The sequence below is a fragment of the Pteropus vampyrus genome, unplaced genomic scaffold (assembly GCF_000151845.1).
Source record: "Pteropus vampyrus isolate Shadow unplaced genomic scaffold, Pvam_2.0 Scaffold72, whole genome shotgun sequence".
NCBI classification, from domain to species: Eukaryota; Metazoa; Chordata; class Mammalia; order Chiroptera; family Pteropodidae; genus Pteropus; species Pteropus vampyrus.
Genome location: NW_011888853.1, coordinates 1906275 through 1932096, shown reverse-complemented (window position 1 = coordinate 1932096; position 25822 = coordinate 1906275). Strand labels below are relative to the sequence as shown.

The 25822-nt window shown below is 51.6% G+C and overlaps 4 protein-coding genes across 7 annotated transcripts in view; 2 read left to right on the top strand and 2 right to left on the bottom strand.

Moving 5' to 3' along the window:
• The first annotated feature begins 6 nt into the window (after positions 1-6).
• On the top strand, positions 7-3897 carry MIF4GD (MIF4G domain containing). Of its 2 annotated transcripts, none has more exons than XM_011361935.2 (6): positions 7-34; positions 946-1077; positions 1919-2028; positions 2232-2387; positions 2479-2571; positions 3135-3897. In XM_011361935.2, exons 2-6 carry the CDS (start codon positions 990-992, stop codon positions 3360-3362), a joined length of 675 nt encoding a protein of 224 aa, XP_011360237.1. In that variant the 5' UTR covers positions 7-34; positions 946-989; the 3' UTR covers positions 3363-3897. The 2 variants fall into 2 exon arrangements, with proteins under 2 accessions (XP_011360237.1, XP_023387451.1); XM_023531683.1 differs by lacking the exon at positions 7-34 and adding an exon at positions 95-416 and having other exon boundaries at positions 3135-3362.
• Positions 3755-6944, bottom strand: MRPS7 (mitochondrial ribosomal protein S7). Its single transcript, XM_011361934.2, has 5 exons — positions 6689-6944; positions 5957-6148; positions 5784-5847; positions 5236-5403; positions 3755-4402 (listed from the first exon to the last, which is right to left on the bottom strand). Exons 1-5 carry the CDS (start codon positions 6769-6771, stop codon positions 4181-4183), a joined length of 729 nt encoding a protein of 242 aa, XP_011360236.1. The 5' UTR covers positions 6772-6944; the 3' UTR covers positions 3755-4180.
• A 48-nt stretch (positions 6945-6992) lies between these two features.
• On the top strand, positions 6993-20840 carry GGA3 (golgi associated, gamma adaptin ear containing, ARF binding protein 3). 2 transcript variants are annotated; one of them, XM_011361930.2, is made up of 17 exons: positions 6993-7128; positions 11707-11791; positions 11917-11992; positions 13388-13486; positions 14209-14332; positions 14617-14720; positions 14853-14933; positions 15284-15421; positions 15954-16035; positions 16143-16259; positions 16530-16772; positions 17165-17235; positions 17465-17763; positions 17973-18193; positions 18511-18680; positions 18851-18961; positions 19176-20840. In XM_011361930.2, exons 1-17 carry the CDS (start codon positions 7089-7091, stop codon positions 19284-19286), a joined length of 2172 nt encoding a protein of 723 aa, XP_011360232.1. In that variant the 5' UTR covers positions 6993-7088; the 3' UTR covers positions 19287-20840. The 2 variants fall into 2 exon arrangements, with proteins under 2 accessions (XP_011360232.1, XP_011360233.1); XM_011361931.2 differs by lacking the exon at positions 6993-7128 and adding an exon at positions 13043-13288 and having other exon boundaries at positions 11774-11791.
• A 397-nt stretch (positions 20841-21237) lies between these two features.
• Positions 21238-25822, bottom strand: part of NUP85 (nucleoporin 85) — a 25876-nt gene continuing 21291 nt past the window's right edge. For both annotated transcript variants that reach the window (XM_011361927.2, XM_023531673.1), the window contains 8 exons: positions 25200-25283; positions 24980-25045; positions 24629-24780; positions 23769-23886; positions 23567-23667; positions 22253-22404; positions 21800-21901; positions 21238-21425 (listed from right to left, as the gene is read on the bottom strand). In XM_011361927.2, the coding sequence (XP_011360229.1) occupies positions 21324-21425; positions 21800-21901; positions 22253-22404; positions 23567-23667; positions 23769-23886; positions 24629-24780; positions 24980-25045; positions 25200-25283 (877 nt within the window). In that variant the 3' untranslated portion in view covers positions 21238-21323. The remainder of the gene's footprint in view (positions 21426-21799; positions 21902-22252; positions 22405-23566; positions 23668-23768; positions 23887-24628; positions 24781-24979; positions 25046-25199; positions 25284-25822) is intronic.

The window sequence follows — 25822 nt, the reverse complement described above, 5'->3', positions numbered from 1 at the left end:
CTCCGGGCACGCGGGCGCGGTGCCGGCCCGGCAGGTGGGTCCTGGCGCTCACGCCGCTTCTCCCTCCCGCGCGACACCGGACGGCGGGCCCCGCTGCTGGCCCTGCACCGCCGGGGAGGGCGTTCTGGGCTTAGGGGAGCTGCCCAGGTCTGGAGACCCCTAAAGTCGTCTCCCTTGACCAGGAGGAAGTCACCGAGTTCGGAGAGGGGCCTCCAACAGGGATTACGTCTAGGAGACAGTCGTCCCGCTCTCCTCTTTAGGAGGAAGGATCTAGAATGGAGCTCAAGGATATAAGAGCCCTGAATGGGCAGGGCCTGGTTTCTGCCACTCGGCCCAGGGGAGAAGCTGGCCAGAAGCCGGGACTTCGGCTCCCAACTGTTAGGTGGCAGAGGAGGCTCTTGCGCCCACCTACGCAGGTCAGCCCCAGCCTGAGGGCTGGAGGGTGAGTCTTGTGGACTGAGAAGGTCTCTGACTAAAGCTGAGGGAGAGAGTTAGACAGAGGGACTTGGAACCCTGCTGGGCCTCTCTCTCGCCCGGAATTGTGCTGGGCCAGCAGCTTCCAGGCCGGTTTCTATAGACAGGGCAAGTGTGTACTATCCACCTACGCACACCCGCAGCCCAGTGCACCTCACCCACCCTTGGTATCAGCTGAGAATAACCCTGCCTCCTATTGGGACTTGGGAGTCGGCAGTTTTCATCCTTCATCTCTTTACTCTTGTGTAATCCCAGAAGCTACAGGGGTTCCTAAACTGAGCAACAGGTGCCTGGCTGGTGCGGGATCTCCACCAGAAGCCAAGCTTGGGCTCGCAGCCAACCACCAAATGCCAAGGACTACCCAGGAGCACCTGTCCCAAGCGCTGGCCAGCCCCACCCAGAGCCCGCAGACTGGGATCCCCAGCCTTACGCCCCACACCTGAGGCTTCTCCCTTCACCTCTCCTTCCCAGGTGCTGTCACTAGTCCCAGCCCAGTAAAAAGCTGCGGGGGCTGGATGGCCATGGGGGAGCCTGGTAGAGAGGAATATAAAATCCAGTCTTTTGACGCAGAAACCCAGCAACTGCTGAAGACAGCACTCAAAGGTGAGCACGGGGAGCCCTCCTGAGCCTGGGTCCAGAGGTGCAGGACATGGGGCCCAGGACCAGAGGACTGAGCCTTAGCCTGGGAACGCCCAGACCTCTCTTTCCTTCAATTTCTGAGACTGGGAATCAGGAGCATACCTCTCAAAATGGAAGACAAGCTACATTTAGGCCAGTATTTGGGAATGTGAATCAGAGTCATCTCTCAGATTGCAAAGCCTTTTTGTAAAGTACCCGTGAAAGGGGTGGGACACAGAACATAGTTCCCGCCCCTTAAGTCCTTACATTGGACTTGGTTCCGGCTGTTGCTGCAACCGGCCCTCTTGAATATGCAGAGCCGCCTAACTTGGGACAGAGGATTGAGTGTTCTGTTTGGCAGAGGAGATAAATTGTCCTGGACCAAAGCCTTCCCTCCAGCACGCAGAAGTTTGACTCAGCTAACAATTAGCACTGCCCATCACATGCCAAACTAAGCCCGTGGGAGCGCCCAGCCTGGCCTACTCACGTCAGGGGTTCACGTGTGTGTATTATGAGAATACTTTCTTCCATGAAATTGCTGTCACATTGTTATTCAGCGCTCCTTCCTCAACCTAGTGCTGGGAGATGTGTGTCTTGAAAAACTAGCATTCTTCAGTTAGTCTCTAACAGCCCCATAACCCTCGCCGGGCCACTGGGAGGCTCGCTGGAGCTGCTCCCGTATGGTTATTTCTCTGTATGTTTCCAGGTCTCTAAACGTAAGCAGATAATGGACGTGCTTTTTTGTAAACATCTCCAGTCCTTAGGAGCTGGTGGAGGCAAATGTGATAATTAAGCAGCTCGAGACCACCCCCGATCTTTGCCCCAGATCCAGGTGCCGTGGACTTGGAGAAAGTGGCCAATGTGATTGTGGACCATTCTCTGCAGGACTGTGTGTTCAGCAAGGAAGCAGGACGCATGTGCTACGCCATTATTCAGGTTGGGTAGGGTTGGTAGAGAAGAGGGGACACACTTAAGAAGGTGCTTCAGGCCTGGGCAGAGGCCTGGCCAGCAGGGCAGAGATGCAAAGGCCTCCCCTCAGGCAGAGAGAGTGACACAAAAGCGTCCTCAGCCACGGAAGCTTGGGCGGGGTTCATGACAGCACCGTCCCTGCCACTAACCATCCTTTCCCTGACTCACAGGCAGAGAGCAAGCACGCGGGCCAGAGTGTCTTCCGGCGCGGACTCCTCAACCGGCTGCAACAGGAGTACCAGGCTCGGGAGCAGCTTCGAGCCCGCTCCCTGCAGGGCTGGGTCTGCTATGTCACCTTTATCTGCAACGTCTTTGACTACTTGAGGGTGAGGCCCGTGCAGCCACCCCGTGCGGCAGGAATGGCCTATCTCTTGAGGCCACTACTAAGCCAGTGCTCTGGCCCATTCTCCCCCACAGGTGAGCAACATGCCTATGATGGCTCTGGTGAACCCCGTCTACGACTGCCTCTTCCGGCTGGCCCAGCCCGACAGTCTGAACAAGGAGGAGGAGGTGGGTGGCTCTGGCACAGAAGGCTGTGGGGGTGGGCTGCCTTTAGCTCAGCAAAGAATGCTAGCCCAGTGTCCCTGGAGGCTTTTGAGGGCATCACTTCCTGAGGCAGGAGCCTGGTGGGGGCAGTTAAGGCCTGTCACAGTTACAAGACAAGCTGCTAGGTCTGGAATTTATCCAGAACAGAGGACAGCCAAGACCTACTGGCTCAGAGACCTCCCTCCCAGCAGGAAGGCCAACCTGCGGTAGGAATGCTGAGAGCCTTGGCTAGCTGTGCATACAGATGGCCAGAAACCAAACCAGGGTCAGAAGGTGTGGGGCGGGGGGGAGGAAAGGGGTTAAGCAGCAGTTTGGAGACAAGGTGTAAGGAGACCTTAGATGAGTCCCTAAACTCGTTTCCTTTCATACGAGATGTGGGCAACACCCACTGGGTGGTGTGAGGATGAAGTGGGAAAACGTGCCCAGGGCCAAGCACGGTGCCTGGCACAGAGCAAGAGCTCAGTTAATGGCTGCTCTATGTGATAGGCTGGCGGGGCGGGGGGGTCACCGCCCACTGTCCCCTGCAGGTGGACTGCCTGGTGCTGCAGCTGCACCGGGTTGGGGAGCAGCTGGAGAAGATGAACAGGCAGCGCATGGATGAGCTCTTTGTCCTGATCCGGGATGGCTTCCTGCTCCCAGCCGGCCTCAGCTCCCTGGCCCAGCTGCTGCTGCTGGAGATCATTGAGTTCCGGGCAGCCGGCTGGAGGACGACCCCGGCTGCCCACAACTATTACTACAGCGAGCTCTCCGACTAGGCCTCCCGATCAGGCTTCCTTGCCAGCAGCGCCCGCCGCCGTCCTACCCACCTCCCGCCCTGGCAGCGCAGTTTTTGCTTCTCCCAAACACCTCTTCCCTTCCAGGCTTTCAGCAGCTCCCGAGATGTTTTCCACTTACGCGGTGGTGCTGCCCTGAGCACCCTCCCTCCTCCTCCAGGGGTCTGGGAAGACATCACACAGACCTGCCCGCCCCCGTCCCATCAGCCTCTCTGCCCCGGGCCAGAGAAGGGCAACTCCTAACAACCACTACACTGTGTAACCACTGGTGCAGTAGCTATCTTGGTGCCTCAGTTTCCCCATCTGTAAAACGGGTACCCTTAACCACTCGTACGACGGAAGTGTCAGGGGGCAGAAGCTCAGAGCCCAAGTCACACCAGAAACTGCTTTTTATACATTTTGTACAGACCACTTTGGAAAAGAGTATATTTCTTCCAGTTGGTTTTAACAAAGGGCAGTACTGCATCACAGGCTACACCAGTTCAGAGTTTTCTAATAAACCTTTCTGACACTAAAACTGCTTCCTTTTGTATCACTCAAATGTCCATCCCAAGCAGAAGGAAGAGAAGGCCGGATGAGCCCTAAGTTTCGTGGGGGAAATCCAAGTCGATGTGTTCCCTCTTTGCAAGGAGATAGGGCACGGAGAGCGAGTTCTGGCCCAGAAAGAACGGACTAACAAGCAATAAACACAGTGCTCCAGTGAGACCTGCCTGCCCTTAAAAAGGAACTACATCCTCAATCCACAGATATTTTTCAATGCAGCAGAGTCCCGGGCTCCTCCTGGAGCCTCTACCCTCCATCTACCACCAGCGGTAGTGGGCCAGGGCACGGTTGGCCTCAGCCATCTTGTGCATGTCGTGCTTCTTCTTGATCACAGGGCCCTGGTTGTGAAAAGCCTGCAGCAGCTCATGCGACAGCTTCTCTGGCATCAGCATCCGGCGGTGCTTCTTCTCCCTGCACTCAGTGATCATCCACTTCATGGCCAGGAAGCGGCGACGCCGGTCAGCTAGTGGCACAGGGACCTGGGCAAGACAGGATATGGGCAAGTCGGTTCAAGTATGTGCCAGGGCTGCAGCCTCCATCATGAGCTCTAAAGAATCGCCACAGGATGCCTCTGAGCCAGCCCTAGCAAGGCTCCTGAGGAGAGGGACCTGTCTTTTCCTCTTCAAGCTTCCCTCACCCTTGGGTGACCTCAGTGTGGCACACATAAGAGGCATTTGTTGAGCTAATGCTCATTAAGCACTGATTTCTTTCACCTATAAATGAAGACTCAGACAAGTAGATATAAGAACCAACTGGGTAAAATCCCATCAACTGGGGTGACTTAGCTAACTCTGATGATGGGTGCCAAAAAAACAAGACCCTCTTGCCTAAGAATAATTTGCCAGGCACCCAGTATGTGCCAGGTATCATGCCAGATCCTAGGAACATGGACACCCACTTATGATAATGAACTGTAATTAAATACTATAATAGAGTGATCTAGTTCAGTTCAAATTGTGACGAGGCATCAGGTACAGGTCAAGCGCTACGCCAGACACTGGCGTATAAAGATGAGGTACAAACATAGTCCTTCACCACAAGAAGTTTATAGATTAGAACAAAAGATGCTGGATAGAAGTGGGAGCAGGGGATCCAGAAGAGGTCAGTTGGGTACTTTTTTGCTCCCTTTTCCATTTTCTGCCCGTGACTTTTCACACTACAGGACTCAGATGATCAGATCCTGACAGTCCCTGGTCCCTAGAAAACTATCAATCTTGGCCCAACTCTGGGCCCTTCCACCCCAAGAACCCCTCCCCCCATCTCATCACATATGTGGGCAGCCAGCCCTCCTTTCTCTGCCCCGACCACTCACCTGGTAGAAATGGCCACCCTTGAGGATGGGTACCAGCCCAATTACAGGCTCACAGTTTTTCAGTGCTTGGTGGAAGATGGTGTAGGGGTTGCGTTCAATGGTTTCCCGTTCCTCTGCAGAAGCAGCATGGTACTTCTCAAACTGCTTCCTTTTCACGGCTTCCAGAGTCTGCAAAGGGATCAGTGGAAGAGGCTGCCCCAGGCTTCCTAAAGGGTTTACTAGCTGAGCTAGTATCTTGTCCTTGACTCCCATTATCCTTCTTCTAAAGCAGAGCAGCTCCTCCCTCAGCACTTCAAAGACAAAGTTCTTAAGTGCTTCTCTCTTTCCTGGACTAGGACAGAAGGAGTGGGCTAAGATTTCTGATTGGAGGTGGTGGCATGGCAGTCGTTGACTCCTGCAGCACTTCATTAAAGCCCCCACCCCAGTACATCCATACAGGGAAGTTAATTTTAATGGCAAGTATGTGAATCCATTCTTTTCTATGCTAAACTGAAAGAACCAAATACAAAGTTAGAGAAAAGAGATGACAGGAGAAAGGTGCTATTTACCTGTGTCATGAGGGATCTGGCCAGTACCTTGTTTCCTCCTTTCATCATCATGTTGGTGAATTTACTTCAAGGAGAAAAGCAACATGTTTAGCTTCCCAAGGCTGTATCACAGAATCCTTACTGTAGATCCTCCCTGGTATTGTCCCCGTGGAACACAAGTGTTTCCATCTAACCTGATCAGTGGGTCTTCAAACACCGAGCTTGTTTTCATTGCTGGGGCAGCTTTAATAAGCTGAGTCTTCCTGAGCTCCCGATCAAACTTCTCCTCCTCAGTCAGCTCGGCCAAGGGCTTGCGGTAATATTCCTTGTCAATCTGGGGATCCCTGTATTCAGGACCATAGCGGCTCCACCTCACCTGGGTTAACCTGGGCAAGGGGGCGGTGAGGTGGGGTGAGGGGAGGCAGGCAAAAGCTGACACCACAAGTGAAAAGCCTTGACTTAACAATCGGCATGTTTGCCAAGCCGCCAAGGAGAGCGGCGCACAGACCGCTAGCCAAACCTGAGCCACAATAATTCTGACTCTTGTCCCAACAGGTAGGAGGACCTCTCCTAACAGGCCAGAAAAGTCTCCTCCTCGTCAAGTGCCAAAGGTAAGGACAGGCTCTTGAACTTCAGGAAAGCACCCCGCTTATGCATCTCTCTTCCCGCTTCCCAACACAGAAAACCCAGCTCTGAGCTCTTTAGCCAGACCACACGTTCAGCTCCCAGTTAGAACCCCCTCGGGCAGGGGGCAATCACTAAGCCTTCAGACTGGCCCAAAGTCACGCAGCTACTGAAGACCCTCGGACCCAGAAACCTCGGCCCGCAGGCTCTCTCCAGGTCCCCGCGCGGCCTGCCTGTGGTCCCTTTCCTTCCCCGCAGGTCTCCCCGTGAAAACCCAAGCGGACCCTCAGCTGCCCTCTCACCCTGGAAGCCGCCGGAGAGCACTCTGCAGGCCCAGCGCTAGGCCCGGCCACCCTCGCACAGATTTCACCGCGGGGGCAGCCATCTTGGCTCGCCACGAGGACCCCACAAGGACTGCCCACGGCGTGCCTGAGCAAGTGACGGAAGACGGGAAAAAGGCTCGACAGGGTGCTAAACCTGCGCATCACCCCATTAATCTGGGCGTTAAGAGTTTCTCACTCCGATGTCCGAAAGGAGGAGTCAAGAAGAAACAGTTCCCCTCTTGTTAACCATCGCAGCCTGGCGCGACCCTCGGTAGCAGCACTCGCTCGCCTCAGGCCCCCATGCAGACCCCGCCCCGGCCCCTCTCTAGCAGGGTGTCGCGAGGTTTGAGGCCGCGGGGCCGGCCCGGGAGGCTGCAATATGGCGGAGGCGGAAGGGGAGAGTCTGGAGTCCTGGCTGAGTGAGTATCCGCGGCCGCTTCTGCCTGCCCTCGAGCCCCCGAGCTGCCCCTCTCCGCACCCCTACGCCCCCTCCCGGGGCCCCGCCCGCCTGGCAGCCTGAGGCTGGGCTCGCCACCTCCGCGAGCATTCCGCGATCACGCCCCTTCCCCGGCAGGGCGCCTGGCTCCCGCCCGGCACCTGCTCCCAGTGCTGCGGCGCCTCCTTCCTCTCCCACGCGCGTCGGCGTGAGCTCGGGTCCTGTGCGGGTCTCGCGGGCTCCGGGAAAGTGACAGCCAAGTGATGCCGGCTGACATGCATCGGCGCTCTGGGGAGATTGTTGTGGGACCGCGGGCGGCTGTGACTCCGGGGTCCCTTCGGCTCAGCCTCTGACGAAGGGAAGAGCTCTGGATTTGGGCTGAAACTGCGGGAGCGGTGGGTGCCGCTGATCATACACAGCTTCAGAATTGTGACCATGTATTCGAGGAGAAGTGATCGCTTCGCGCAGGCAGAATAGTTGAAGTGAGAATAATCCAGAGATAGAACAGAGCTGTACCTTTTTCCTGCAGTGACCAAAGCCGGGTGAAATCTGTACTGCCGCGAACATCTTAAAGATTCATTTGTTGACAACCCATTCTGAACGAAGCTAAGGACCCCGGCCTGATCCTGTGGTTATGGCGGCCTATTGCTATAATTGCTAGTTCATGTTGCTATTAAGGAAATACGGGTTAACCCTTTTAGCTGGTAGCACTCTGCTGAAGGATTAATAAGTTAACTTTCCTATGGACTAGAGGAGACCCCTGGAGGCCTCTAACTGAGGACAGAGTTGGACAAGCTGAGGAGGCAGGTAGGATGTCTAGATATTATTACCTTTTGCAGAAATTTCTTATTTACTAGAGCCTCCAGGTTCTTGGAGGTGATGGCTGTTTCCTCCAATTAATTGCCCTTTGGGTGGTTGAACTTAGGTTACATTTGCAAAATCTTCAGTTGCAGGCAGGTCACAAAGTTTTCTGTATAATGGAACTGCCCTCCAAGGAGCTCAAAGTGCTCCAAAGATATTCATTTAATTTATTTATCACATATTCTAGTGAAGCCGAGATTGCTGTCACAATTTCACAAAAAGGACGCCCTGACCCTGATCAAACCACTTGCCCAGGGCCACCCAACTGGATATAGCCACTCTGGAATTGGTTTGATTCACAGATACTAATGGGGACATTGGAGTAATTTAAGTGACCTTGGCTGACTTTCATAGGCCAGATTTAGAGTTATATATATTTTGAAATAAGAGAGAGACAGATTTGTTTTTGAGGAAGAGTGGAGCCGGTGGGGGGGATGCAATGGTGTCTGTCAAAACTACAGGTGGTCCCTTACTTACCAGGGTTAGACACAATTTTTTGACTTTATGATGGTGTGAAAGTGATAAGCATTCAGTAGAAACTGTACTTCAGATTTTAAATTTTGATCTTTTCTCTGGCCAGTGGTACGTGGTGGGATACCCGTATGATGCTGGGCAGCACCAGCAAGCTGCAGCTACCAGTCAGCCCCATGATCTTGAGGGTAAACAACTGATACTCTACAGTGTACTGTGTTGCCAGTGTTTTTTTGGATATTGTGTTCTGAGCACTTTGAAGGTAGGCTGGACTAAGCTATGATGTTCGGTAGGTTAGGTGTATTAAATGCACGTTTGACTTATGATATTTTCAACTTATGATAGTTTTATCTGGGAGTATCTGTAGAGCTAAGACTGGCCTTTGACCTTTTCCCATTAGAGTGACATTTGGGGCCATGTTAAGATGCCTTCCATTCTTATTTTCTGTTCACCTTCACAGTTCTTATCACTTAATGATGTGAACTGTACCAAGTGAATGAACCAGTGCTTGGGCGAGGAGGTTTCGAATGGTGGCACCATTTACAGAAATAGGGAAGTCAGGAAGGAGAAGTGATGAGTTTGTTTTTAGACTGATTTGTGTACCAAAGTAGCACTGATAATTGCACACGGTCTTGTTTTTGGTTCTGGTTTTGTCGCATGTGTTGCAGCAGAAGGGCACAACCTCCTAGAGGGGATGATCCAAGTCTTGTCCAGGGCCTGCCATGCTACTTACATAATTTTCCATGGGTGCTTAACAAAGACTTGGTGATGGACTCAGTCTCTGTTGATTCAAGACCCTAGCAATGAAGATCGACTCTCTACTCCCTTTCCATCCCTTGTTTTTGCCTCTCCTTATTTCTACATCATTTGCTACGTAGAACTTGTCTCTGGAATGTCTGAGCCATGTTGGGAGTGGGTAGCCAATGCTGCTGTTTCCATTCCTACTTGACCTTTTGAAGTCCCACGACAGTCAAGGCTAGGGGTGGAAAATCTAGAGGCACAGACACAGAAGGGAATAAAGCTTTCAACAGAGACCTGACTATAGAAACCTTGAATCAGAAGAGATCCCAGGGGGCTAGTTCTAGAAGGCAAGGTCTGCTGGGGACGCTCTAGTGTCACCTCTGAGCTAGGTGACAGAGAATGTTGAGTGGGTAGAAGGTTATGTGCATCTGCTGGGGGAGGCAGTGGGCAGATGAAGAGATCTAGTCACCTAGAATGATCCCCAGAGAGTCCTTCCAGTTCCTGTGGGCGATTGAGTTCTGCTTTCTGAGCTGACTGGAGAGCTGGAGGAGATACTCAGAAGTGGGACTGACAGTTGCTGAAACCAGGGTTTTTTGTGCCGATGTATAGGCAGAGCGCCCCCTACAGGTTTGCAGTAAAAAGGGCTACCAAAATGAAAGGAAGCGGAACACTAGAGAATTTGAACATAGTGAAATAAGCAGATATATTCTTGGAAGCAGAAATGCTGCTGGAATTCTAGTAGGCCCGGGAATAATACAGCGTTCGGTGAATGCCCACTGCTGGTGTACGTGGGAGGGGCACAGCGGACTCCGTATTTGGAAGATACTTTCCAGTTGCAAATAGTGGAAGTGAGTGGGCTGCTTTTTCTTATACTATGAGGTATGTGACTGTTCTCAAAATGATGATGGCAATGGGGGCGGGCATGGCTCCTCAGATCATCTTAGTTTTGACCATCTTGATGTCATGTGAGAATGTCAAGCTTCTCAGATGATAGAGATTAGTAACAAAGCCAAGCCAACACCTGAGAAGATTTTAGACAACTGGTGGGAAAGACTTGAGGATTCTCTGGAAGGTGGCAGCTAGTAGGCCACTGTGACAATTAATAGCCACTCTTGATAGAATTAATCTCTCTTCAAGCTCGACATTTTTAAGGGTCTGCTATTAATTCTCTCTTTAAGATTAAGGACAGATGTCTCTCTTTTCCTCCAAATATGAACCTAAACCATCAGAATCTTCTTGCAGCCAGAGCAGAAACACTGCCCGGCAGGTACAGCGTCTGCTGGTGCTGTGGGCTTTCCTCTCTCTCCGTGTGGCGTCTGCTGACCTCATGGCTCAGAGCCCTGGGGTGGGGGTTGGGTGGGAGTCCCTGTTATGATTTGGGAGCTAGTCATTTTTAATGTTAGGAAAAAAGGAACTTAAGAAAACAGTCACGAGAAATCAGAATTCAGGAACTCCTAACATCACCCTTGTTGGGAGGGGCTTTTTCAAGCCTCTGCGGCTCTGCTTTTGGCCCTTGTGGAATCTGCAGGAGGAGCATGCGTGTTTAAAAAGGATATACGCCTTCTGCCTTCCATTTGTCTTCTGAACCTGAAGCCCTAAATTTAGCAAAAAGCTTGAGAGTGCTTTCTGGAAGAGGCAGACTCCAAGATCTGAATCAGAGATGGGAACACATTTAACCACCCTTGGCTGGGGCCATCCTCTGTAAGCGCAGTTCTGGGGCGAACAGGAAAAAGAGGACCCGCACCAGGAATTAGGAGACTTCGCATTTGGCGCCTGGACCCTCTGAGAACTGTCTGACACTTGTCTTCGCCCTTGATCATGGAAGACCATTTAATGTTGAGGGCACTGAATACTCAGGCTCAGATTCTGTTTCTGGGACACCAAGGAGAGAGAGCATAATGACTGATGCTTAGTAAGGTTTAGTAAATGTAGCTTAACTTAAAATGAGTATCACGTGCAATTTAAAAACATTTAAAATTAAAAACATTTAAAGCATCCAGGAAAGTTAGGTCTTGAAAAAGTTTTTGAAAGGTATGTAGGAAATGTGTTTTCTGAGTTTGTGTATTTTTTATCAAGTATCTCCTGCTTCAGTTTCTCTAGGAAACACTTCTTGATCATCCCTACTTGCTTTACACCTAGCTTATTTTTATGTAGAGTTGGCTGTATTTATTTGTTGAAGTAAACATTTTATATAGGTATCTGTTTGAATGTTTTAGTCGTTCATGTTTATAATTATTTGTATTCTGTCGATCCCGATCTACTCTAAGTTCCGTGAGGCTGAGATTTGCTTTCTCTTTCATTTGTGACTTTCAAAAGACTGGACATTCGTATATGACTCGCTGCCTGACTGAACTGTCAAGGCTTCTCTATTAGAGAAGTTTGGAAACAAACTTACCTTCACATCAATGCCTAAACATTGTGAAGAAACCTTCCATTGTGTCTTCCTTGCTCTTTATAACAATTGTCCTCCTCTTTGTTCCGTCCCAAGATAAAGCCACCAACCCTTCCAACCGCCAGGAGGACTGGGAATACATAATCGGCTTCTGTGATCAGATCAACAAAGAGCTTGAAGGGTGAGTCTCACACCTGTTAGGGGGCAGGTGAGATAGTTGAATGGAAAAGTCAAAAACAGGCCAAGGAGGGCTAGCCACGTGGCCTCAGGGTCAGTGTCTGAAAGTGTGGTCTGCTTGTCTCCCAGGCCACAGATAGCTGTCCGACTGCTGGCCCATAAGATCCAGTCTCCGCAGGAATGGGAGGCAGTCCAGGCCCTGACGGTAGGTTTCTCATTATGACGGGGAATCTTCACGAGCCCAGGCATTTTCTCATGTACGCTGGGTTCTCTGAGGTTTTCGGGGTTCATGCCCTAAGCCAGCTGATATTCCTTGATACAAACTAGCTATATCTAGAATGTTCATTCAGCCATTTTACAAATGTGTGTGCCTTTGTGCCAGGCACTGAGGCTTCAGAGATGACTACTGTGTAGTCCCTGCTGTCATGGCCACATGGTATAGTGGGAGGAGTGGAGTGGCTAAGGGAGGGAGCCAGAGGCAGGACCCTGAGCCCAGGGCAGGGCTCAGAGAAGGCTTCTCGAAGAGATGCTGACAGAGCTGTCCTGCCAGTTAAGAGTTGGCTAACAGAAGAAAAGCGAGGTGAGTACAGTTCGTTCCGTAGATAAAAACAGTGCTGGTTACTAATGAGGACATCACACCAACGGACAGATCTTAGTATTTATTTGGACTAAGACGGTTCAGGAAGCGGAGCTGTGCACAGCACTTGGGCACCTCCAGGCTCACCCTTAAACCAGAGGATTCCCAGGGTTCTCCCTGGGAATGAGGAAATGGTCATGGAAAGGTACTTAAATGGCCCATGTGCACGCCTCTGTCGTGCTCACCTTAGGGCGAAGGCTTTGAAACGGTGGTGCTCAACTGGGGGTGGTTTTGCACCTCCAGGGGACATTTGGCACTACCTGGAGAGACACTTTTGGTTGTCACACGTCAGGGGGCACTGATGGCATCTAGTGGGTAGAGGCCAGGGATGTTCCTAAGAATCCTGTAAGGTACAAGATAAGCTTCCACAAGAAGGAATGCCTGGTCACAATGTCTCAGTGGCAGAGTTGAAAAACCTTGCTTTGCAAAGATGAAGCCAAGAAAAGGAGCACGGGGGTGGAACACTCCTTGGCATAAGCTGCAGGCACAAGGAAGCCTAAGGTAGTATTATGTGCTCTAGAAAAAAATAGATGGAAGCAGGGGGAAGGAAAATGTCGTGCCACCTAAAATGAAGGAAAAATTTAAACGTTATCTTCCATCTCCCAAAATGTCGACTAGCTATGGACAGAAGCGTGAACCTTGAGTCAGAGAAACTTTCTGTGGGCCTCGCTTTCCTCATCCGTGAAATGTGAGGGCAGAACCGTGCGGGAAGGCATCTGGGTTTGTCTTGCTGTCCGCGCTCCTTCAGTCCCCGCTGAGCTTCCCCAGAAGAGTTGTGTGATTTGAGGGACGCGGGATGTCAGGGATCCTGTTGCCCCGACGCTTCTCAGCTGTGCCCACAGCTCTTATCAGTTCCTTTCTTAGGTGAATATTTATTTAGCGCTGTCTACATGCAGGGGCCTGGCTCAGTGCATGTCTCACCCAGACGCCTGCCCGCTGAGTGTCCCTCCTTTGTGTCTACAGGTGCTGGAGGCGTGTATGAAGAATTGTGGGCGGAGGTTTCATAACGAAGTGGGAAAGTTCCGGTTTTTGAATGAGTTAATCAAAGTCGTCTCTCCAAAGGTCAGTCAGTGGCAGTTTCCTCATTTCTAGGAACTTCTTTTGTGTTTCTCCCTCTCCCATTTTACTGGCTTTCACTACACAGCCAGCATCTCCATGGATCTGAGATTCTCTGTGTCCTTTCCGTAGAGAGCTAGGTCCTGAGGGTAGCAGGATGACCATACAGGCCACGGGGACAGGCAGCCCCAGCCTAAATGTGACAAGTGACGTGGCAGCAGCTGTGTGCGTATCCGGTGGGGAGGGCCTGTGTATCGCAGGCCTTTGGGCTCCTGGTGACAGCATTTTTCTTTGGCTGACCTTATGGCTACAAGGACCTGGCCTCCCTCGTTACTTGGCCGCTCAGGTTCTGTTGCTCGCTGACGTTCCCTAAACTCTGGGCATGCACTCAAAGCAGAGGAAACAGTTTTCCGTGCTAAAGACGTTCTCATTAACTCCTCTGAGATGAAAAGTAGTTTCTGGCAGATTGTGCATGGAAATTCAGTGATGAGCTCCCAGCCCCCTGCCTAACCACAGACTGTGTCCCATATGGATACAGCTCTACCTCAGGTCGTTTCCTCATCCCCCTGCTGTGCTGTCTCACTGACCTGACCTGATCCCTGCTGGTTTCCCATAGGGTTGAAGACTGTAACTTATTAGCAACCATTCACTACTGTGAGAGAGCCTTCCTGCTGTGTCTGCCTCCAGACTGCAGTTTCGAGGCTTTCCCTTTTCCTTTTGCCTCTTAGTACCTTGGAGACAGGGTGTCTGAGAAAGTGAAGACCAAGATTATTGAGCTGCTTTATAGCTGGACGTTGGCCCTGCCAGAAGAATCAAAGATCAAGGATGCCTACCACATGTTGAAGAGACAGGGTATGTGCCTCCCCTCCCTTAGCCTCCACACAGCCCCAGAGGCCAGCCAGGGCCAGGAAGGATGAAGGCGTGTCTGCCATCCGCAGGCTTTGTCTCTTCCTCCCTCTGGAAGACAAGTGGGAGGGCTTGGCTGGGGTTTGCTGGGACAAGGGTTGCGTAGCTGCTCTGTCTCTGCCCCGACTTTGCAGGCCCTGATCACAGGGATGTGCCCCCTGCTGTGTGAGGGAGGGCAGCAAGGTTACCTCTGCCTGAGCAAACACTCTATGTCTTGTGTCACCTTTCAGGCATAGTGCAGTCTGACCCACTGATCCCTATGGACAGGACACTGATCCCCTCTCCTCCACCTCGTCCCAAAAACCCTGTTTTTGACGATGAGGAGAAATCCAAGGTACAGTGCACCCCAGCCTGCAGAGTCCTCAGACGAGGTCTCGCTCGGTGCTGCGGGGAACTCCACTTCCTCTGGAGTCTCCCCAGGTGGGGCGCTGCCTTTCCCTTCACCTTCCATACACTCTTCCTCCAGCTTTTAGCCAAGTTGTTGAAAAGCAAAAACCCTGATGACCTGCAAGAGGCCAACAAGCTCATCAAGTCCATGGTGAAGGAAGTAAGTGGGCCCTGGGCCTTGAGGAATGGGGTGCAGGAGCCCAAGAAAGAGCAGAAGTCCCTTCCTTTGGCGTTAGGCCTGCTGTTTGCCCCCACCACCAGCCCTCACCTGAAGAGGCTGGAGAATGGAATAGAGAAACAGAGTAGATGGGGCCAAGTTTTGGGGTGGTGGAGGGCTGGTACCTTAAAAGAAAAACTATGTTGGGTCCAAGGTGGTGGTTCTCAAGAACCAGATATTGAGAGGAGCTTCAGCGGGGCTGGCCTCTGCTCATGTCCTGTGGTAAGGTGTGATCCTTCTGGGGGCCAGTGGGACGAGTCTGGTTGAGCTTCCTCCCTGATCCTTTTACATAGGACGAGGCGCGGATCCAAAAGGTGACCAAGCGTCTGCACACTTTAGAAGAGGTTAATAACAACGTGAAGCTGCTCAGTGAGATGCTGCTTCATTACAGCAAAGAGGAGTCTTCAGAGGCAGATAAAGAGCTCATGAAGGTAGGCCCCCCTCTAGCTGGGCTCCAGGAAAGGGAGCCAGCCTTTGCTGAGTACCTAAGACACTGCTTATGCACCTGATGGTCCCGTTAATCAGCACAGCAGCCAGGTCGGGGAGTTGGTGCCCCTATTTTACACAAGCCGTGACCTACTACTTACCCAGGGCAGAATAACTGTACACATAAATCTCTGTGACTCTGCAGACCTGATCTTGGCCTTGCCTTCTGCAGAGGCCCTCCTGTACCCCTAATGCAGCACCTCAGTCACATGGATACTCTGAATTCTGAGCATGTGCCAGCAGGGAGGCAGGAAGGGACGTATTTCCCTGTGTCAGTCCTGGCGACTTCTCCATCTAGGCAGATATCTTGAGTGATAGTGTGGTGGAGGCTGGCAGCAGAGGGCGTGTGCCCTGAGCCCAGCTTTGCCAGTAACTGACCATGGTATTAGAGGAGCTTGTGATTTTCGGGGTGTGAATGCTGAATCAGGTGACCTCCAATGGCCTTTGTAGCTGATTTTTATGTCTGGTCTCCTCCAGGAGCTGTTTGATCGGTGTGAGAACAAGAGGCGGACATTATTCAAACTAGCCAGCGAGACAGAGGACAATGACAATAGTTTAGGTGAGTAAAAAGTATACTAGTTGACAAGGATCACCTAGGAATTTGGATTTGTGTATGGTGGGCGAGTTGTCATGGCCAAGAATTAGAAGTCTCTCTTTCTGTTCTAGGGGACATTCTACAGGCCAGTGACAACCTCTCCCGGGTCATCAACTCATATAAAACAGTCGTTGAAGGGCAGGTCATCAATGGTGAGGTGGCCACCTCAACCATGCCCGACTCTGAGGGTAAAATGTTTCGGTCTCCCATTCTGGACCCCTCCAGACCAGCGCGTCCGCCCCTAGGGCCTGAGGGGATTCTAAGCCATTCCAAAGGTTCTCCAGCTCCCGAGGCTGGGGGACCTGGACAGGGTCTTCACCTGCCTTCACTTTTCTGTGTGCACCTGGCATGAGTACCCATAGATTAGATCAGAGGCTGTGCTCAGGGTTTTGCCTTCTGCTGTGCAGCCACTTCGGTGGCCCGTAATTATTCCCGTCCCCTTCCATTTGCTCATCCAGGAAACCAGCACTCCGATAACCAAGGCACTCTCATCGACCTGGTGGAGTTGGATGCACCAAGCAGCTCATCCCCAGTGTTGGCCCAAGCACCCGCGGCCCCCTCCTCCGGCATCCCTATCCTCCCTCCACCCCCTCAGACCTCAGGACCTGGGCGCAGCCGCTCGTCCAGCCAGGCCGAGGCCTCCCCAGGGCCCAACACTAGCAATGCCCTCTGCTTGCTGGATGAGGAGCTGCTCTGCCTGGGTGCGTCTGGGAGGCTGTAAGGGCTCCTAACAGAGCTGGTAGGAGATGGCTGTAGGCTTGGGTGGTGGCCTGAGGGGGTGCCCCATGTGCCTAGCAAGGATAGGAGGGAAACTTCAATTGTAGGGAAAGTCAAGTTCAATGTCCCTCAGGCCACCAGGGCAGTCTGTATGTGGACCCCGGGGTAGAAGCGGTAGATGTAGTGTCTTGCTGTTCCCCTGGAGCCCCCCTCCCCCATCCACAACTGTAAGGAGTCCCCTTTGGAGGTGGCCTGGGGAACATTTCCCCATGCATTGACATCAGACAATCATGTTTGTTGTGTGAGCCTTCCTCTGGTGGGGCTAGGGCTGCCCTAGCCCAGAGCCTCTTGTCATCATGGTCATCTCTGTTCTCAGGCCTCACTGACCCAGCCCCCAGTGCCCCTCCCAAAGAGTCAGCTGGAAACAGCCAGTGGCCCCTGTTCCAGGTAGGCACAGGTGCCATCACTGAAGCACTCAATCACCTTGGCTTAGCATCCTCTTTCCTGACTAGTCCTCAGCTGCAGTTAGCTGCAGCCCTGCTGCCCCTACCCCCTGGGGTCCTGTCCTCGGCTGCTAGTCCAGTGGGGCTGCAGTAGGGCCCCCAGCAAAGGTGCCGGGGTGGCGAGCTGCAGCCCTCCACACCCTTTGCTCACTCACACTTTCCATTCCCCATAGAACGAACAGCCGGACCTGGACTTCTTCAGCCCCAAACTTGGGACTGCTGGCTGTAGCCCCTCAGATGGGCCTGACCTCCCGTCCTCAGCAGCCCCCACAGGCAACTCCCAGGCTCCATTGCCACCCCCCTTCCCAGTTCCTGTGGTCCCAGCCAGCGCTTCTGTTTTGTTCCCCACTGGACTGGCCCCAGCCTCAGCTCCAAAGGCCGAGCCCACAGTCCCCGGGTACCATCACTCAGCTTTGGGCGACAGCACCCTACACCAGCTGGATGCCCTCGATCAGCTTCTAGAAGCCAAAGCGTAATGAGTGGGAGAGGTGGGATCGGGCAGGGTTGCACCTGGGTTTGGTAGAAGCAAAGGCAGTTCCAGGGTGGGGGGGCGGTGGATGCTCCCTTTTGGTCTGATCCATCAGGCTGGAAGCTAGGGTGGGGGATGGTGGGAGCTTTGTGAGGGGTTGACGTAGCAACTCTGCCTGGTTTCTGACTTGCCTTGTCCTTCCTGCCTCCCAGGACCTCAGCCCTGGTGAAACCTGTCTCCTCCAGCTTCTTTCCTGGGGCTGCCACCTCCCCTCTGATCCCCACCACCTCAGCTAGGCCTCTCCTGCCCTTCTCCACTGGGCCTGGCAGCCCTCTCTTCCAGCCACCTGTTTTCCCGTCCCAGGGCAGCCCCATGAAGGGGACTGAGCTTTCCCTGGCCAGTGTCCATGTCCCCCTGGAATCCATCAAGCCTAGTAGGTGTCAGAGGCTTGGGGCGGGAAGGGAAGCGAGGGCCACACACGGCTTGGAGCATTGTGTGGAGTGGGAGGGGTGGATCGGTACAGGCTCTCCTTGCTGGCGTCCCTTAGAGTCAGCTGCAACCCCCTTGGTCTTGGTCTTGGCCTCTGCTTGTGAAGGTCTGGCAGAGGTTCTTTCCCAGACTCCTTAAGGGAGCCTCCTCACTACAGGGTTATGCTGCTGACCCCACTTGGCGGCAGCAGGCACCCCCAGGGCATGTTGGGTATCGTTGACCTTCTCTCTCCTTCCATACCCACATGCTGCCTTCTTACAGGCAGTGCCCTTCCTGTGACAGCCTATGATAAAAACGGCTTCCGCATCCTCTTCCACTTTGCCAAGGAATGTCCGCCCGGACGGCCTGACGTGCTGGTGGTTGTGGTGTCAATGCTGAACACGGCTCCCTTGCCTATCAAGAGCATCGTGCTGCAGGCTGCAGTGCCCAAGGTACCCTGGCTTCCTGGGGCTTCTAGAGGCAGGAATTACCTTCATCTGGAACCTGCTTCATTGAGGGCCTCTGCAGGCAGCAGGCGACAGCATGTGTCCACTCTGATGATACATATGTCCATCTCCAGGCACCTGCCATCTCTTCAAAGAGCTTCTCTCTTTCTTTTTAGTCAATGAAAGTGAAGTTACAGCCACCCTCTGGGACAGAACTCTCTCCATTTAGCCCCATCCAGCCACCTGCAGCCATCACCCAGGTTATGCTGCTGGCCAATCCACTGAAGGTGAGCCAGAAACCAGCCTGAAGGCCTATATCATTACTTTGGGACAACCACCTCCCAGCCAGAAGTGTCATGATATTGTTAAATTAAGCCATGTCCCTTCCCTACCTTGGTTCAGTAGCTGAGTGAGGATGGGCTGGTGGGAGCAGGGCCTGTACATTGGCACAGAAAGAGCTCCAAGGGTAATGGCGTCTCACACGCTGCCCCTGTGTTGCAGGAGAAGGCAAGGCTTCGGTATAGGCTGACCTTCGCCCTGGGGGAGCAGCTGAGCACAGAGGTGGGTGAGGTGGACCAGTTCCCTCCTGTGGAGCAGTGGGGGAACCTATGACCCCAGAGGATGCCGTCATCTCCACTTTGAAACCCAAGCAGGCTGCCCCAAGACGGGAGGGCTCTCCTGGTCCAGTCATTCTCCATGTCCTGACTGCAGTACTTAGAGCTTTGGTATGGAACAGGAGCCCTGGGCATTGCTGCCAGGAGCTGAGCTGCTGCTGTGATGGTCTCTTATCCTTTGGCCCCTTAAAAGGACCTGTTTCTTTCTACCTGTGTGACTTGAAGTGGCCATGTACTGTTGGGTGGGATGTGGCCCCAGACTCTGTACTGCTGCCATGGGAACACGGACCCAAGGCTGAAGTAGGTTTTTCCCCTGATGCCTCGAGGGAGTAGGTCTCTAAAGAGACTTGGGGTCCTTCCTTAAGGACCATGTCCTCATGTCCCCCATTGCTACTCTGTGCTTCCCCTGCTGGCAGGCTCCTACTCCTACCTCCAGGGAGGTGGGCAAAGCCCAGATGGGCCTGGGCACAGGAGGACTCGGTGTGCTTGCCTTCCATGGGCATCATTCTGAAACGACCACTGGATGATGAGTATGTGCTTGTCCCTGGCGGTGGCAGGCTGTGTCCTATGGACATCTCACCAGGATGTGGCTCTCAGCCTATTAGAAACAGAGCTTGGCCTCAGGGCAGCCTACACTAAAGGACAGGAAATAAACGGGAAAGAACCAGTGTTTCCCCTCTGGAAGCAGGTACTCAGAGCTTCCGGAGAAAGTGTGCCTCCCAGTGTGGGAAGAGGCCACCCCACTCACTACCTCTTGCTTGGCATGAAATAAACTGCTGTATTGCCCTTCGAGTCTCTGAAGGGGAGGACAGCTCCTGCCACCCTCTGTGTCCTGCTTTGGCCTCCCCCCTCCACGCCCGAGATGGCCCATGGTATGGCATACAGTCAGGAACAGGAGGCCTAGGGTGAGGTAAAGTGCACCAGACTTAAGTCCTTACCTGCTGCCCAGAAACTGTCCTCAGCTGCTGAGGGTACTGTCAGCAAGATTCGGGTCTAGAGGTGGTGAGATTAGGGGCCACACTTGAATTGAATCACCAGAACTTACTGCTTCAACAGTGCTCAGCCCCGGCTAGCTTGTGCCAGACTCCAAAGCCTCACAGGGCAACAGGAAAGTGAGAACCACCAACTGGGGAAAGAGCACCGCACTCAGCTGGATGGGCTCAGCACCATCTCCAGGAGAAGGTGGCACAGGCGACATTCCCTGATCCCTCCCTCTTCCTTGCCAGGGTTCCTTATCAAGAGGTCATCTTCCCCTTCTCTACCATCTTTAGCAAGCAGGTTTCACTGCTTTATTAGGTCGAAAGTGAATTGATTTCACTACTTAAGGAATAAATCTAAGAGCTTTCCAGAGACCGGCTGCTATAGCCCTGGGAAGATCTCTAGGATTACTACATGGAAATGTATCTTTACGATAAGCTTTAGACATTAAAATTATTTATGAGTGTTACTCGTTACTGTTGAGGTCACTGTTTTGTGACAAACAGCTCTACTGGATATACCAACTCTGCCGCCCTTGTTTTGCTGCATGTTAAATAAAATCATTTTGACCCCATTTGGAATCCTTCTAACAGACACCATTCACCCCCAGGAGGGAAAAGTGCCACTTATAAATTCCAACTGTAGATAATCACCTAGGTTTTTGTTAACATACAGGTTTCTGAACCTTTTTCTTTTTTCAAAGAGATAACCAGAAAGTTGACAAATGGATGTCTGAGATGATTCTGAGGTGAGGCCGGATTTCAGAAGCACAAGTAAACCACTGAAGGCTCCTGTCCAATTTTCTAATTACAGGCAGGAGGGCACTGCACTCACCATGATTTTGTGGGGAGGGGTGTTTTTTCTCTAAGGAGACAGGGAAGTCAGTTCCATGTCAAAGAAAACAAGTATTTTCTTAATTTTTACCTCAGGAGGTAGATAAAAACTCCCTAACTGAACCATAAGAACTTGCCTCATATTTGCAAAAGAAAATATTTATTCTTTTAAAAATTTATATACATTGCCATACAAAAATACCGTGCTGGAGCAGCTCTCAGCCTCAGGAACCTTTCAACGAGCCTTCTTTTATAATTGCCCGAGCAAGATTCCGTGCCAGAGCAAGTCTCAACATTTCCACCTTGGTGGTCTCTATGTCATCATCCTGAAAGCAGAGAGAGCCAGCATGAGGCACAGCAGGAAGTGATCCTCCTTTAAAGCTCCCGAAGGCTCTATCTAATCCAAAGGCAGATGGGCACTTAACATTCAGTAGTAGCTTCCAGCAAGTTCTCAGTGTAAGAGAGTTGCATGCAAAGAACCTCTGCAACTGATTGACAGGAAAGGAAAATATAGAGACCAGAACTCTAGAATCACCTTGTTTTCTCCTAAAAAAAAGTTATGTGGCAGTTATAGGTTAAGAGGTAATTTAAGAGGCACATGAGTTTGTAAGGGACCAGTGTTTGTGGAGGGAGGTGGGGGGAGCCCGAGATAGATGGGGCCCTTTATCCACTGCGGAACCAACCCAGAAAACCAAATGACCTGGAGTTGCTGGGCATCGGGCTCTCCGTGCACTGGCCTTCCTGAGGTCAAGTCCTCCAGACATCTCATCAGCTCGTATGTTTGCTCTGCAGAAAAAATCACCTAGGGGAGAGAGGCTGCTTCACTTAGCTGCTCCCCAGCTAAGGCCTGCACTGTTGAGCCCAGGCCCAAGGTCAGAGACAGCCTTCCTTGCATGCCCTGGGAGGGCAGAGCACCCCTATTCTCAATCCCAGCCTTGGGCTGGGTATGATCAGTAGACAAGTGCCTCGTTTCAAATTAAGTAGTTTTTCTTGTGTGGATGTTAGATTTCCAGAGTAGGTGCTATGAGTGATATGCGCACACATGCAGAGACCTGCTTGGGAGATGATGGATGTATACGCATCTGCAACAGCTACAGAATGAAGTACCTTCAAGGACAATAAAAGCAGAGAAGAAAATCATTGTAGACTCAACCTGTTTCTGTTCCAAAAGGGGTAGGGCATCTGTTAGGAGTGTCATCCAGAAAGACCGTGGGGCAATCTGAGAAGTCATCAGTGACAGGAGAAGAGAAGCACCATCAACAAAACGCTTCTCCCCGTATAATCGATGGAACTCGCGGTACTTTCCTAGAAAAGAACACTAGGTCACCTCAGGCCCTAAACAAGAGAAGTCTGATCCCAGACAGCCATTCCCCAGAGCAGGGAGATTCTTCCAGAGCTGTCTCCAAGCTCATGGACCATTGAGACCAAAAGGATTCGAAACATGCTTTGAAGGGGCTCTAACGATCCAAACCCGGGAGAATGTAAGCATCAAAATAAACAAGAGCCATGGTGTATAAGTAATGAGTACATTACTGATGTAAATGAAAGAAGAAACGGGGACAAAGGGAAAGCCTTCCATATGGTAGAATGAACTAAAACAAGGAATGACAAAATCACCAGTAATCAAAACTAGCAGGTGAAAGTTTGATGAGGAAAAAGACACTTAAATAATCCCAAAATATTTCCACAAATTATCAAAAGGAAAGTCAGTGCTACACAGGAAACCCCTGGAAGATGCCACTTTAATCAAATGATCAAAGCGAACTCCACAACACGGGGACACAGCACTGAAAACATCACCTCAGTAGTGTTCCTGCCTCAAACAATCTAAATATGATCATGAGGAAACATCAAATAAACCCAAATTGACATTACAAAAGAGAGCTGAACTGCAAAATGTCAAGGTTAAGAAGCACCAAGAAAGAGACACTTAAAGAGACACAACTAAATTTGTGAACCTGCACAAGATAGAAAGACATTACTAGGACAACTGGTGTAATCAGATGTGGACTGTGGATTAGATGAGAGTACTGTATCAGCAATGAATCTTCAGATTTTGATCAAAGTGCTTATATAAGAGAATGTTCTTGGGAAACACATGCTCAACTATTTATGGAGAAAGGAGAACAATGTTTCCAACTTACTTTCAAACTTCCCCAAAAACCTGATTGAATGAGAGAATGGTATAACAAATGAGGCAAAATATGAACAATGGGTAAATCTGGGTAAAGTATATATGGGAGCTCCTTATTCCTTGTTCTACTTTCACGACTTAAGTTGGAAATGACTGGAAAATAAAATATTACTGAAAAATATGCTTGGCAGAGTCTGGCACACAGGATTCTGTGTGGCTTGGAGTTTGGGCTTAACAGAAAGGAAACACTGGGGAAGTAGAGAGCAGTCCCTCCAAACTCTACAACTGTCTATTTGTGCCAAAAGTCCAGGGACAGAGCCCAGACAGACTCACCCAGGAATGTCAGTCGGTCGCTAAGCATCATGGCTGGCCCCAGGTTGTCAATGAGATCCAAATCAGAGAAGCACCCTCGCTCGCTGTAGTCCCTGAGGAACCTGCAAGGCCCGGCCCGGCGATCAGAGCAGGCCCAGGCCCCCGTCTTCAGCCTCCCAACCTCCCAGACAGCCCCGAGGAAGCCAACGCTGGCTGAACCCACCTGTCTGACACCAGAGTGGCAAAGGCGGCATCTTTGGCTCGAATGCTCCAAGACAGGGCAGAGCCCAGGCGATTGTTGCGGATAGCTTTCATGGCTAAGATCTTACAAATGCTGCGAACTTTGGGAAAGAGAAAAGGCAAACCTTTCACCTTACAAATCACTCCAGTCCCACCTCCCCACTGGAAGTGGCCTTCCTGCCGCTCAGCCTTCCATAGACTCCCCCATAGGCTCCAATTACAGCTTGGTCAGCAGAACAGGAAACTCAACTCGGGGATTTATAAATTGTCTCCTGGCTCTGTGAACAGCGTGACCCACCCTGACGGGATGGGCTTTGTGAGCAGGTTTGATTTCAGGGGTGGCAGTAAGATTTTTATTGCTCTCCATGGGTCAGCTCCTCCATTATCTGTTGAGGTGCCCAGGATCCTACTGTTCTTTGGGTCTTGAACGCTCTATGCGAGTGCCTCTGGGAAGAATAACTTAGGTTTTTATCACTCAGCAGTGAGAGGAGAAGAAAAAGGGCAAACTTCATCACTGTTTCTTCCCTGTGCTCTTCCTGAGCCACCTCCAGTCCTACTTCCCTAGTCAGCCCGAGCTAGCAACAGCAACCCACTGGGACAGGTAAACTCACAGCTGACCCCAGCCCTGACTTCTTGGAGCATGAGAGAAAAAGTGGGTCAGGAACCTTTTTAAAAGGCAACATGCTCAACTGCTTGCTTCTAGGACCCAAGAGATCCCTAGCTCTTTGTCCACCCCAGTAACTTTCCTGTTTTTATTTGCTTCTTGGCATCCACTGCCCGGCCTCTCTCCAGTGTGGCTGGCATGGCATGAACACAAAGGGTGTGCTGAGAGGGCCAACTCACCTTGCTCAGTCATTTGCCGTTGCTCGCAAATCCGCAGCACCTTGAGGGCTTTCTGCTCGGTGCTCAGAGGGATCCGCTCAATGTGCAGCTCCAAGGAAACTCGGCCCAGTTCGGGGCAGTAGTCAAAGTAATCCACTCCCAGCTGCCACAGGCTGCAAAGGTCCAAGAACAGGTGTGAGGGCCTGATGAGCCTGGGTGCTGTGCTAGGGCTCAGGCACCCTCAGACGGCCCCTCCCAGGACCCCTGTGGCCTTCAGGGAACCAAACAGGAGTGAGAATAGTCTACGTCCAAGCTGCGATGGCACCCGCATTCTGAAGAGCACCCCGCCGTCGCCCCTTGAGGCTTTCCTACCTGTGATGAGCAAACAGCCCTGAGGCATATTCCAGCAGGAGGAACTCTCTCATGTTGGATCCAAAGCTGGAATAAAACTTAACATGAAACCCAGACTCCTGGCCTGCTCCGTTCAGGGTCCCCCTCTGCAGCCCAACCTCCCTGCTAGGCTTTCAGTGCACGCCACCCTAGAGGGCCTGGGTGGTAGCAAGAAAAGGGTCGGGGTGCCACACACACTTACTAGAGGTTGTGCGACTGGAGAAGTTTGCAGTGATCCAGCAGGTCTGTCAGATGGGCCACAAACCACCAGTTGCTTAGGGCGATGCTGTCGGTTCAGACACCAAGGCAAGAAGGAAAGTCAGGGTGAGAAGCCATGGCCCACATAAGCAGGAACCCCACACATCCTCTGCTTAAAAAGGATGGGACGGCAATGAGCCAGAATCTGGAAGCACAGAAGTTTCTCCATGCTATGTGAGGACTAACAAGGGACACCCAGAAGGACATTCGACCCCCAAAGTAGCAGCCAATGATACATTATCTACGGGGAATGTCATATAGTGAGAGAAAACCCAAGGGTCCAAACCAAAGAATGTGGACACAGAAAAATGTACAAGAACAGAACTAAAAAGACTGGTGTTTTCTGATGCTTGATGAAACATAGAATTCCGAGGAATATCTTCATTTGGATCTGCTGTTGATGTTTCTCATTGTATAGCTTTTGTTTAGTGTACTTTATGAATATAACTACTTACGTGTGATTTCATTTTAAAAACCATCTTGTGGGGTTTGATTCCCCGACGGGGACCCAAAAGGGGAAAATAGCCATCTTGTGTTTAGGTATCTATTAATAGTTTGCATAAAGAT

What these genes read in the sequence shown, in the direction of transcription:
- MIF4GD (XM_011361935.2), top strand. Translation starts at nt 990, where the DNA reads ATGGCCATGGGGGAGCCTGGTAGAGAGGAATATAAAATCCAGTCTTTT. An exon ending in TGTGCTACGCCATTATTCAG is followed by an intron (nt 2,029 to 2,231) that starts GTTGGGTAGGGT and finishes CCTGACTCACAG; the next exon opens with GCAGAGAGCAAGCACGCGGG. An exon ending in GTCTGAACAAGGAGGAGGAG is followed by an intron (nt 2,572 to 3,134) that starts GTGGGTGGCTCT and finishes TGTCCCCTGCAG; the next exon opens with GTGGACTGCCTGGTGCTGCA.
- MRPS7 (XM_011361934.2), bottom strand. Translation starts at nt 6,771, where the DNA reads ATGGCTGCCCCCGCGGTGAAATCTGTGCGAGGGTGGCCGGGCCTAGCG. An exon ending in GCTCTCCGGCGGCTTCCAGG is followed by an intron (nt 6,149 to 6,688) that starts GTGAGAGGGCAG and finishes CCCCTTGCCCAG; the next exon opens with GTTAACCCAGGTGAGGTGGA. An exon ending in AGGGTGGCCATTTCTACCAG is followed by an intron (nt 4,403 to 5,235) that starts GTGAGTGGTCGG and finishes TGTCTTGCCCAG; the next exon opens with GTCCCTGTGCCACTAGCTGA.
- GGA3 (XM_011361930.2), top strand. Translation starts at nt 7,089, where the DNA reads ATGGCGGAGGCGGAAGGGGAGAGTCTGGAGTCCTGGCTGA. An exon ending in AACCATGCCCGACTCTGAGG is followed by an intron (nt 16,260 to 16,529) that starts GTAAAATGTTTC and finishes TTGCTCATCCAG; the next exon opens with GAAACCAGCACTCCGATAAC. An exon ending in CCTGGAATCCATCAAGCCTA is followed by an intron (nt 18,194 to 18,510) that starts GTAGGTGTCAGA and finishes GCCTTCTTACAG; the next exon opens with GCAGTGCCCTTCCTGTGACA.